Below are 13,203 nucleotides of genomic sequence, written 5' to 3' on the forward strand. Positions count from 1 at the left end.
GACTGGATTTTTCTACCAGGGTGTTTGGCATTGGAAACTTTTAACAACTTGAGTGCCAGTGCTTGTTCATACAAATTATATGAATGGGTGGCAGCAATTGGAGAAACACCTCTAAGGTTTCACTGCTGGGCTGGAGTTCAGCTCTGAGTGGGTTACATTAGATCATCATGCTCAATAATCCCCAAAATGCTGATATAGTGTCATTAACTTTGTCTTCTTTGTTCCTTAGTACAGGAACCAGCACCCCGGCTCACCCACATGCTGAGCAGTTTGGCAAACACAGCACCAGAGTAATGGGCAAAAAATTATAGAGTGCAAAGAAGAGCCAGTAAAGGGAATAGAAGGGCTTAGTTATGTGGAAAAGCTGGCAAAGTTGGGATTGTTTACACTGGTGTGTGTCTGTATGTATTAAATGGTTTTCTAGTAGACTTAGGGTATGAATATCCGAATTACAGAAAAATCCATTATCCATAAAACCCCAAGTCCCAAGCATTCTGAATAACGGGTTCCTGAGGCAAACTTTAGATGGGGTTTACTAATTCAACTCCCCAGGCGCCTGATGGAGGGGCAACATCTTTCTGATGGTTCATAAAATTATGTTTTATGAAAATTGAAAAAGAAAATTCTGATTCCCATTTTTACTTTCATGCAGTACGGAACTTGCACTGTATGATCAGTCAAGTGGAGTCTGACCTGAAACCCACCACACGGAAACCAATAGTTTCCCTTCTGTTTTATCGCTTACAATAAAATTCCAGTGACATTTCGGGTGAGTACTTATTTGTACCCTTTGTACAGGGTGACTGTTGCCCCAATGTTTCTATATATGTGTAACCTTTTTATGAGCTAAGGGGGCCCAGTCTGAAGGCCAGTTAGAGGGAGATTTGGGGTGAGTGTTTATTTGTGCCCTGGGTACCCCTGGAACTATAGCAGGGTGACTGTTGCCCCAATGTTTCTATATATGTGTAACCTTTTTATGAGCTAAGGGGGCCCAGTCTGAAGGCCAGTTAGAGGGAGATTTGGGGTGAGTGCTTATTTGTACCCTGGGTACCCCTGGAACTATAGCAGGGTGACTGTTACCCCAATGTTTCTATATATCTGTAACCTTGTTATGAGCTAAGGGGGCCCAGTCTGAAGGCCAGTTAGGGGGATATTTGGGGCGAGTGCTTATATGGGCCCTAGGTACCCCTGGAACTATAGCAGGGTGACTGTTACCCCAATGTTTCTATATATCTGTAACCTTTTTATGAGCCAAGGGGGCCCAGTCTGAAGGCCAGTTAGGGGGAGATTTGGGGCGAGTGCTTATTTGTGTCTTGGGTACCCCTGGAAGTATAGCAGGGTGACTGTTACCCCAATGTTTCTATATATCTGTAACTTTGTTATGAGCTAAGGGGGCCCAGCCTGAAGAGAGAAGAACTAAGGCAGGGTGACGGTTACTTTTTTACAGTTAAGCAGGTTTCACTAAAACATAAAGGGTTGAACTCAATGGACGTGTCTTTCAACCTGAGTTACTATGAAGCTCAGATAATTGTGGTCATTTAACAAGTGGAATGCTGTGTGCATGCAACTTTTTTCGGAACACAGAGACCTGTGGCTGCCCCATGAATACTGTGGTACTTGCATTCATGATGGGCAGGGGGTGGAACCATGCATCCCACCCCCCACACCAATTACTTGCAAGGAAAGGAATGGTGGCGAACATAGGGCATAGATCAGGGATGACTTGCTGGTGCTGCACCTTGCACCAGATCATTGTACCTGCAGCCAGTCCCCAGGCAAAAGTGCTCCATGCATGAGCACTAATGGGCACACTCATGCTTAAATGATCCCTATTGTTTTCATAAGTTTTGGCACAGAGAATGTTGGAGGGGATGAACCTAAAAACCACTATTGATGCATCAGTTTGTGGGAGAAAGAGAGTACACTGTGCAATGCTAAGTATAATCTCTGGATATGGGTTGGCTAGAAAGTGATCCACTATGGCTTTTCTGCACAATGAGGAATGCCACAAAAATATATATTGGAGGACAAATTCCCTTATGCTGCCAGGTATTATCCCCCCATAGCAATTTAGACATAGGGAGATCTCCCAGTATCCTTGAGTAACTGCAGCCCCCTCTTATCTGTTTATAAACACCACTTGGGACTTGGGGCTGTCAGCAGAATACATAATAGGTAACTTCCCTCCGAGTGCCTCCATCTTTGTTCTTACAGATATACATTTTGTAATATATCTAGGAAATTCTGCTAGCGTTTCCTGTTAAAGTCCTTGTCTTTGGATTGGGATGCACTAAATTCCCTCATTATAATATTTTTGGAAGAATTGGAGGGTTGCAAGAGAACCAAACTCTTCTCCGCTACCATTGTCTTAGTACAGTATCTGCCTTGTTCTGGGATATTGAGGTAGTGAAAGGAGTAGCTCTTAGGAAGATTCTGAGACCAGGTACAAGAGTCCACAACTACCGAACAATTGTCTGGACAACAAGAGCAGAAGGTTTGGATTTTCATGTTCATATCTATGAAGAATGAACCCACATGTTGTCTGATCTTGTTTCCCCCTGGGTAAACTCCAGCTCAGAACTAAATGTGGCTCATGGGTAAAAAAGATTGGAGAACCATGTTCTTGTAGCTTTAATAAGAGCTTCCACCGAGTTTGGAGTAATGTTATCATCCAACTAATAGTTAGACCCAGGGGCAGGAGCGTAAGACCTCTGAGGCTGTCTTACTGATGAAGTACTCTTTCTTAAAGGACATCTATGTATTAGCTCACTTTTTCAAAATTACAGAATATTCTGTTTCCACTGATCACTACAGGGTCTGACAGTTTCATTACCTTGTCAGAGGGAATAGGCTGCTCTACTTGAAGGGCGGGTCTCTATATCTGTGCCCTTGAGCCTGGGGTGGCAACAACAGGGAATCGCCTCACTCCTCAGTGTTGCCCCACCAAGTCCATTGTTGCTACACCAAGTCCAAGGATTGGCTGTTACTTCAGTGCTTTCAGGTGCATGCTCACTTTGGGAAGGTGATAGTACCTTAAAATTGTATAGTCCCTGGGGCAGGAACTGATTGGAATATAACAAAGCCCTTAGATTATAAAATCAGGCAGTGACTGATGGGAATCTGATAAGGCCCCTAGATCGTAAGCCCACTGGGGAAGGGACTGATCGGAATGTGATAAGGGCTTTATATAGTAATCTTACTGAGGCAGGGACTGATTGGAATAAAAGGGCCCTTAGATTGTAAGCTCACTGAGGCAGGGACTAATGGGAATGTGATAAGGCACTTAAATCGTAAGCCCAATGGGGAAGGGACTGATGGGAATGTGATAAGGGCTTTAGATAGTAATCTTACTGAGGCAGGGACTGATGGGAATAAAAGGGCTTTTAGATTGTAAATTCACTGATACAGGGACTGATGTAAATACTCTGCTCTATATAAACATGGGATAATCTAGAGGGCAGGTGAGTGGTGCATAACCTGGGGTTCAGTGTTGGTGTCAGTGCTTGGTGTCCAGTTCAAGAAGGAAAAGCAGCAGAAAGGTACAAAAAGAAAATCTTTAATTTCTGCGGATAGACGTGAGAGGTTCAGCTCTGTGCTTGGCACAATTGCTCCATAAGGTGGCGCTGTGTCATGTCACAAACTCAGCCTGACAAATGGAAAGTAATATCCATATACCCACCCAGTGCACACAGTTTCCTACAGGAACCCCCCCCCCCCAAAGACTCAGTGGCACTGACTGAAGAGCGCGCAATGCAAATGCAGACGCCAACACTCCCAGCCACACTCTGTGCACAGTAATCCTGATGCACCGGCCAAACTTAGTGCAATCTCAGTGGCACAGGAAGCCTGACACGCCCGGCCACACTTAGTGCAAGAAAGTTTTCCCCATTATCGTTACACATAAAGTTTATATGAAGCCTCCGTTTCACATGCAACTTTGGAATGTCCCAGAGAAGCCCTTTAGAGACATGTGACATATCCGTGCTTTCTGCCACACGCCACCTCCATGCACATGGGTACAACTCTGCCCCTGTAGATGGCTTGTGCAGACACAGGTCAGAGGTGCAGGGGATACCAAATCATATCAAGCAGAAAGAACCACACTCCCCTCCAGCAGCAGCCTAAGGGCCCATATAAATGAGGCGCTCAGTTTCGGGGGTGCCCGGCCGTGCCTCACTATATACATGCACTGAGCTCACTACTCCAGGCCCCTATTGGTACCAGCAGCAACTGGCTGTGATTTGGTAGAATTGACCCAGCACAGAGGGAAGAACGAGGCAGGAGGAAGGACTGTGTTCCAAGCCCAAGGGCCAAATTAGCTCTAGAGTGAGTTTGTAAAACGGTTGGACACAATCTGCAACTGCCCCACCAATCACCAGCTCATTAGAGTGTGATGTCACTACCTTGGCTACAAGTTTGATGGGGGGGGGTTGTTGGGCAGAAAAGCCTCATGGGAACTGCCCCAGATCTTGCAAATGGCCAGATGCACAGGTAGGGCCTGGCCGGTAAAAATGATGGCTGATCCCAATGTTATGAATAGGGAAAAAAGATAAATATATAGGAAGGCCGGTATTTTTTCCCAGAAAAGGTGGCAACCCTATGCACAGTTTAGGGCAGGGGCAGTAACTGCTGGAGAAGGTGGGTCTTTTTCATACTGGGTTACATGAGACTAGTCACTTTGCCTGACCCGCAGGCACCCTAATCTATGGGCCCACTGCACTGACCCTTCCCAGTCCTCCTAGGGGTCTTCAGTACAACTCAGGGTGATGCCCCCAGTCACACACACACACTCCGTACGCTTCCCCCAGTCACACTATTCATGATTCTGCCACAGTACAACTGCCCCCTTACATACACAAATGTACCCCCTATTGGCAACTACCGTCCCACCTGATACAGTGCAGTATATTATACTCCCACAAACAGCACCGACGTAGTGCGGCCACTGCAAGCTCACACTTTCCCCAGTAATAGTGCTGCTGTTGCTTTAAAGGTCACAGAATACAAAAACTCACTAAAACACGTATAAAATGTGCCCCTTACTGTGCAAAGATAGCGACAAACTGCTAATATCCCCCCCCCGCCGGGGCAAAAACAAGCATGCCTGAATCCAGGGTGAAATAGTGTGCAGTGCACTCCTAGGGATATTAGCAGGATAGGACAGTCCCAGGGTCTGGGGGTATTAATGTATCCCTCCCCAAGAGGCCGGAAAGTGCCCCCCAATATTATACAATGAGGCTGGAGGAGCATGACCCTTACACACAGGCAAAAAAAAGTGCCCCAACTACCCCCGAGGTTGAGCTGTGCCTATAGTGGGGTGCAATAAATGTCAAAGGTGCTGGCTAAGGTACAGCCTGGAACATCTTTAAATGCACAGTTGCCCCACCATGTCCCTGTGGTGCCCATCGCCCTATAAAAATGACTTGCTCTGGCCCCTCAATGCCCCATGATGCAGGACACTGACCCTGACCAACAGGCCACACTGAGCTCCACTGGAACAAAATGGGAAAAGGGAATTCATTATTAAAGATTAAAACTGTCCTGGATCCAATTTAAAGTACCCCAGCACCCTTCAGTCTATGAACCTCTGGCAGGCCTTCTTCCAGCGACACGCCGTGCACCACATGTCCCTCCTCTCCATCCCATACACCTTGCGGCACTTCTTGGCTTCTCCACGTGGCTTTCTGTGGGAGAGGAAAGGAGCGGATTGGATTGGTGAGTGGGTAATGTTACAAAGTGAGTGGATACGATGAGTGAGTGGGTAATAGTACAGTGAGTAGGCAGAATCAATTGACTTGGTAATGGTTACAAAATGACTGGGCTGAATCATTGGGTGGGCAATTAGTAAGCAGTAAGTGGGTAGGATCATCAGGAGGGTTGTGGCACTCAGTAAGTGGGTAATGGCACACACAGAGTGGACTGGATCAGTGAGCGGGTAACAGTACACAGAGTGGATGGGATTAGTGAGCGGGTAACAGTACACAAAGTTGATGGGATTAGTGAGTGGGTAATAGCAAAAATCAGTTGGTGGATGGTTAATGGTACATAGGGTTCAGTGAGTGGGCAGGAGACATAGATGGGCAGGATAAGAGGGTGTGTGTGTGGGAAATAGTACACAAGGGATAGGCTAGTAACATAGGGTAGTGGAACTGTCTCACAGTAGTTTGCAGGGGATGGATAGTGGTTCTCTGGAACCAGGCAGGTGGGTGCCATCTTGATACCCTTCCCATATGTCTATTAAGAATATGAAGCAACAGAAAGACTGAGGGGATTACCGGGTCACTGCGCTTGGCTTAGAGAGCGAGGGAGCAGTGATCACTTGCGGCTGCACCTTCTCAGTTATACTCAACGCTGGAAGGACCTATAGGGAGAAATTATACATGCGTTACAGTCATTTTCACTTGTACATCCTTCCTAGTGTAACACAGCTAGCACTTCCAATCCTGTACCCTCCTCCTCTTTCCTAGTGTAACACACCTAGCACTTCCACTCATGTACCTTGCTCTTCCTTCCTAGTGTAACACACCTAGCACTCCCACTCATGTACCTTCCTCCTCCTCTCTAATGTAAAACAGCTTCCTTAGCACTCCTGTTGGGGTTCCCTCACCCTGTATGCTTAACTATGACTCTTGTGTGTTGTACAAACGATGTACTCACTGCTGGAGCTTTGATGAGCAATGGGGGTGACTGCCAGGAAAATCCAACTTTGGGGTTGTCAGAAATGGTGACAGGAGACAAAGCCTGAAGGGGACAAAGAAGAAATTACACAAGATTCTACCCCTTGCTCTCCGTCACCCCAGACTCTCTCTAACCCATCTGTTCTCTATCAGCCTCTGCCTCCCTCTAACCCATCTGCCCTCTATTACCCCCTGGCAACCTCTAACCGCTCTACCCTGTGCTATCATTCATGTCTCCCTCTAACCCCTGCTCTATATCATTCCCTGGCTACCTCTAGCCCTTCTACCCCCTGCTCTCTATCATTCTCTCTACCGCTACCACCTGATTTCTATCATTTCCTGACTCCCTCTAACCCTGCTCTCTATCATCCTCTGAAGTGTAACTATAAGGCACTGGGCCCCCTGCAAAACAAATCTTCTGAGGGGCCTGGCGCACACAGCAAACCTTCAAGTACCCCCCCCCCCGCTACCCTCTGCTCGCCCCAGCCAACTGAGTGTCTGGATTTTAACTATAGAGGAAACTCACCCCATGGTCCTTGCCACCTGCCCCCCAGGGGCTGCTGCCTCTATAGTTATTATGGTGATCCCCTGCCTTCCTCTAACCCCTCTACCCCCTGCTCTCTATCATTTCTGGCCTCCCTTTAACTTTCTACCCCCTGCTCTCTCATCCCCTGCCTCCCTCTAACTCTTCTACCCCCTCTGCTTTATCACCTGCCTCTGTTTCTAGTTTCTTTACCCCTGCTCACTTTCATCCCGACTCCCGCTAACCCCTGTTCTCTATCATTTCCTGTCTGCCTCTAGTCCTTCTACCCCTGCTCTCTATCATACCATACCTTTCCCTTAGCCATGAGACAATCTCTCACCTGATATGCATGATCTGAGTGCACGTGGCATAGGTTGCCAGGAGCAGAAAGACTCAGTGGGGATATGAGAGGCAATTCTGTGCCATTGACAGCTCCCAGGGACATGGCGTATGGAAAGGATGGGGGTCCACATGTGGTGGGTGAGGTGGGAGTCAGATTGGAGAGTCCATCACTCAGAGTATCTATGTTGACATCAATTTCTGTATAATAGAAATCCTCTTCCCCATCATTGTGCTCTTGCTCTGTGCTCCGCCTGCAAGGAACCAAACAACTGTATTTTACTGCCACCTGCAGCCCAAGCTTTTCCTGCATGTACTGCCCAGCAAAGCAAAGTGACCAGCTGCACAATCACCTGCACAAACTCCAAGTGCATCCTCCCTCGCTCACTTACCCAAGATGGACTGTTCGGATATGTTTCTGGATGGCAGCAGAAGTGCTAAGAACCTTTCCACAATTCTTCCACAAGCAACGAAACATAATCCGGCCGGAATTCTTAAAAAAAAAAAAAAAAAAGCAGATAAAAGGAAGATGCTATAAGGAAGCCAAGGACACAGACCCAATTGCCCCGTTCCTGGTAATCCCTCTGCTGGACCATCCATGGCCTCTCTTGCGTCCTGTGATCCCCAACTCATCCACTTTTACATTTTCCCTGAGGGGGGTAGCAGGACCCATAGGTGTTAAGTCTCTGGGGGGAAAGCTTATATATTATATTATTTTCACAAAGGAACAAGGAGAAACCCTCACCTTTCTCTTTCGTGGAATCGGATCACCAAACAAGAGGTGGGTGGTGTCTGAATCCTCAATGGCAGCATCTGGGTGGAAGCAGGAGTGCGCTGAGTGCGGAGGGGGAGATGAGATGGATGAGGCAGGCATTTCAATGTACAGCCCACTGGTATTTATGCTTCTGTGAATGGAGGAAACGGCAGTGCTATCCCAACACTGTTGTCCGTTAGAGTCTGCAGCAAACAAAATGAGAGGAAGCGATAAGAAGGGATTATGATCCATAATGCAATTCATAAGTTGGTGCCACTGGACATTTAAGGGTGGTATCATGGTATCCTGAGGAAAATAAAATGTTTTGGGCTGATTTTGGGAGTTCCAGGCTGCTCCACCCCTACTGATCATCACTGACCCAGAGGTTTGTAAGTGCCCACACTTCCCAGAGGGGGGTCCCAGAAACAGGGTTAGAAAGCTGAATTCTATGAGGGTCTTGTTCCATCACTTCCCTTCTATATGTATATGCTCCTCTGTAGCCCCACCCCAGCAATACCCCACACTTACCTGTGCTCCCCACTCCCAGAGCCATGGGGCCCGATGACAAACTCGTCAAGGCAGCAGCAGCAATTGCCTCATCCAGCCTGAAGTAAAGTGACAGATACATATGGTTATGAAAGGAAATCTACCTTCTAAAACTCCCAGCATAGCAATATGATAGCTCCCCTGTAACTCCCACCCTGTATTGCCAACTCTCTATATGTTATTTACTCCAGCAAATACCCCTCCCCATAACATCTCTTATTGCTTCATATAACCCTCCCTATAACTCCTCCTATTGCTCCATATAAACCTCCCCATAACTCCTCCAATTGCCCATATTACCATTCCCATAACTTCTCCCATTGTTCCATCTAACCCCCATAACTGCTCCCATTGCCCCATATTTCCCTTCCCATAACCCCTCCCATTGCTCCATCTAACCCCCCATAACTCCTCCAATTGTCTCATATTACCATTCCCATAACTCCTCCCATTGCTCCATCTAACCCCCATAACTCAGCCCATTGCTCCATCTAACCCCTCATAACTCATCATATTGCTCCATATAACCCTCCTCATAACTCCCTATTGCTTCTACTTCCTTCCCACAACTTCTCTCCGAGTCACAATCCAATTGCAGCCAGATTTAACAAACTCCCCCAATGGTGTTATTAAAGGGTAAACAATGATCTGTGCCATACTTTAGGTCAATATGGAAGCCTTAAAATATAGTTCCTCTACTCCTACCACCAGGGTTATAATTGCTGCATTGAAGAAACTTAGTAGGAACAAAAAGGCTCAACAGCAGAACTTCATTCTTGCACATTTATTGTGCAATTTAACTCAATATGTTACAGGGATAACCCCATAATAAGGAAGAGGCAGAATTCATGTCCCTCATGCTCAACTGCTACTTTTATTCTGGCCAAGAATCCATTTATCCCTCCTCTGGATTTACTTCTCCTGGTGCTTCTTTCTGTTCAGTACTCACCTCTCTCAGCCAGTTTCTTTCCTTTCTATGGGTTCTGCCCTCTTCCTATACGCAACAGCGGACAAACCCCCTGCCACTATCCAAGAGCATGTGAGTGTGGCTGAGTGTATGTGTGTGAGTCTGTATGTACAGTATGTGTGTGAGTCTGTGTGTATGTGTGAAAACAAGTGTGGGTGTGTTTGCGAGTGTGTGTGTGTACAAGTCCCCCATAATGTGCCCACGCCTTCCCCACCCATTACCTACAAAGGGGGTTTAAGGGGGGGTCGGGATCTGATTAAATACCTGCTTCTTTTAACATGCCTCTGAAGAACACAGGGGGAAGTATTACGTGTACAATAACCTGTCCCATTGTAGACTGTAAGCTCCTTGGTACAGGTATTACTCTCCTAATGCCCCATATGTCTATGTCCCTGTAGTTGAAGCAGAGATCTGGTACTTGCCCCTCTTCTCCCACTGACCTGTGTTTGGGGACAGGAATGACAGAAGAGGGCGGTGCCTGTGGGCTGTAGCTGCTACCATACTGAGGCTGCTGGGTAGGAAGTATATGGTGCTGGCCATGCCCGGCCTGAGACTCCAAAATCCTGTCACGCTCAAATCTGGCTCCAGAGTCACAGCAAGAGAGGGACACCTGCAGGTGAGATCAGTATTGATTAGACTGTCAGCTCTATAAGAAAAATGTTGACGTAAAGCCTAGGAGAACTAGCAGTGTAGAGACAAACAGACACATTTACCTATAACTTTATATAATGAGGGGAGGCTGCTTAGCATTTTATTACTAGACATGTATGTAGGTACATATTTATAGATATATGGGTTTACTTCCCCTTGAACATGAGGCACAGACTTGGGGGGTGGGTATCAGTTGGGGGAATTGTCATTAATACTGGGCACCTGAGGGTAAAGTATTAGGGGGGGGAGCTCATTATTATTGGTACCCAGGGACCTGGGAGTATTGGGTAAGTATTAATGGGGGAAGACTCAGTACTACCCTGGGGCTGAGTATTGGGACGGGGATCAGAACTACTAGTGACCAGGCACCTGGGAGTAATCAGTATTGAGGGGAAGGCTCAGCACTACTAGTGACCAGGCACCTGGGGCTGAGTATTACGGGTGAAAAGCTCAGTACTGCGGGTGCCCAGGGGTGAGTACTAGTGGGAGTCAGTAATACAGGTGCCAGGGGCATATGAGGGTGAGTATTAGTGAGGGCAATGGTTAGTAATACTGGTGTCCAGGGGTACCCAAGAGTAGTGGGTAAGTATTAATTGGTGGAAGGCTCAGTGTTCAGTGCCTGTGGGCACCAGGGGGGAGCGTATTAGGAGAGGGGGAGTCAATACTATAAGTGACCAGTGGCACCTGGGAGCAAATATAATTGGGGGAAATTAGTATTACTGGTGCCCAGGGGTACCTGGGGCAAGTATTAAGGGGGAAGACTCCATACTACTGGTACCTAGGAGTTCCTGGGAGAAGTGGGTATTGGGGGGGGAGGTTCAGTACTAGTGGTTCCCAGGGGCACATGGGGTGGATATTAGTGGGGTGAAGGCTCGGTGATATGGGTGTCCAGGGGTGGTATTATTGGGGGGAAGTCAGTTATACTGGTGTCTAGGAGTACTAGGGAGTATTATGGAGGTTATAAGGGGAGTTGCTATGTCTGAGTGAGTGTGTTGGAGTAACATGACATCTAGGTGGCACCTCACCTCCTACTAAGAGTTACACCCCAATGAACCCCAGTTCATCCCTGCATTACTGGTACCTTGATCATATCTGGCAGTTACAGGGGCCAGGCTGGGGTGTGTGTATATATCACAGTTACTCTTGGGAGTAGGGCCTGCCAATGCGCCATATGATGGTTACCCAAAGGGGGGCGTGGCCAGTACGTGCGGTGCGTGCAACAGTTACCCTTGAACACAGGTGGATAAAGTTAATGAACATGAGAACCCTGGGCGGGGCGGGGCCAGTGCGTATGACGCTGGGGGAGGGGCAGAATATATAAATGACAGTCAACCTCGGAAGGGAAAGGCCTGGGAGTACAAGACAGGTAACCCTGAGGGGGGCGGGGCCGGTGTCAGTTTATGGGACGATGACCCTTGAGACAAGCGGGCGGGTAAGTGTGTGCACGTGACAGTCACCCCGGGGGCCGGTGCGGGGAATAGAGGTAGTGTATAGCTGCCCCTCCCCGGCCCACTCCAGTTACCTCCGCTCCCTGCCAGGGCCCAGGTTCCCGCACGCCTCCCATGCTGCTCCTGGGAGCTCGGAGCGGTAGTGCGGTGCTCGCGGCCGCCATATTCGGGACGGGAAAAGAGACCGAACGGGGAAACGCGCGCACCGGTACCACGCCCACCTCCGCCTTGCGCTCCCTTCACACCCACCCTCCTCCTTGGTTCCAATAGGCCAAGATCGAACATCAACAAGCGGCACGCCCCTTGGCACGTGGCCATACCCCCTATTTCCATTGGCTGGGGGATTGTTGTTGTTTTCCCGAACACTTGTGTCACGTGCTCACAAAGATGCGGGGCGATTTGCTAGCCTCTGCGCTCTGCTGTCACTAAGTTCCGACCACTCCCGACAGCCCCTAAGCGAACATATTGGTCGCAGTGGCTGGAACTGTTCTGATGCGCAGGGAATCCTTAGTACGTGAACGGCTGGAACCTTTTCCTGGTTGCACTAATGGGACACTTAGCAACCAATGGACAGCTGGGTCCGTCTCGTGTGTCGGTGTTTTAGTTACGCTGATATATGCAAGCCGCTAATTGGTTGCGTCGCTTAGAAGAGCGATTGCTGATTGGTTGTAGGTAATCGCTCATTGGTTGTAGTTTAGCCAGCTGGTGACAGGCGAGTCTAGTGATTGGTTAAAATTTCTACCTATTCTGAGTGATGTTTTAGGGTTTCAATTGGGTTTGTGCCGCTGATTTCTTGGTTGGGCTGTACACAGAGGCAAATCCTGTATTGTGTAACGTGCCTCTCATTCAAGCCTGCCCCGAAATCACCCGTAGCCTTGATGGGGCACAGAAGTTGACATAATTATTCAGCTCTGTTCTGAAGTTTAAATAAAGCAGAAGCCTTGAGAACAGGGCCGGACTGGGGGTAAAAAGCAGCCCGGGCAAAAAAATCAAAGCAGCCCACATGTAAACACGCGCTGGTCTTGTACACATTCACTCATATATTGGGGTAAAACTGCAAAAAAATCATGCAGGTCATTAGTTGGATCCTGAACATATAGTACTAAAAAAGATACGGTTTACAGCACATAAACCAGAGAAGAACAGGAGCAAGAAGTGCTGGATATGTACTTCAAACAACACAAATCACCTAAGTGTGACATTAGCCTTAGGGTCAAGTATGGGGGGGGGGGTGCTCAGAAGTGACTTGTCTGCCCTGCTTCCAGTCTAGGCAGAGGTGTTTGCCCAAGTACCCAGGA

At 47.9% G+C, this 13,203-nt stretch overlaps 1 protein-coding gene across 3 annotated transcripts; it reads right to left on the minus strand.

The window, feature by feature from the left end:
- Positions 1-3,535: 3,535 nt before the first annotated feature.
- On the minus strand, positions 3,536-12,433 carry LOC108702670 (zinc finger protein 704). Of its 3 annotated transcripts, none has more exons than XM_041578345.1 (9): positions 12,155-12,433; positions 10,247-10,416; positions 8,822-8,898; positions 8,285-8,496; positions 7,932-8,032; positions 7,541-7,793; positions 6,658-6,741; positions 6,276-6,361; positions 3,536-5,684 (listed from the first exon to the last, which is right to left on the minus strand). In XM_041578345.1, exons 1-9 carry the CDS (start codon positions 12,236-12,238, stop codon positions 5,573-5,575), a joined length of 1,179 nt encoding a protein of 392 aa, XP_041434279.1. In that variant the 5' UTR covers positions 12,239-12,433; the 3' UTR covers positions 3,536-5,572. The 3 variants fall into 3 exon arrangements, with proteins under 3 accessions (XP_041434279.1, XP_018093764.1, XP_018093765.1); XM_018238275.2 differs by lacking the exon at positions 12,155-12,433 and adding an exon at positions 11,980-12,148; XM_018238276.2 differs by lacking the exon at positions 12,155-12,433 and adding an exon at positions 11,539-11,562.
- Between the last annotated feature and the right edge of the window lie 770 nt (positions 12,434-13,203).

Source organism: Xenopus laevis, chromosome 9_10S, assembly GCF_017654675.1.
Source record: "Xenopus laevis strain J_2021 chromosome 9_10S, Xenopus_laevis_v10.1, whole genome shotgun sequence".
NCBI classification, from domain to species: domain Eukaryota; kingdom Metazoa; phylum Chordata; class Amphibia; order Anura; family Pipidae; genus Xenopus; species Xenopus laevis.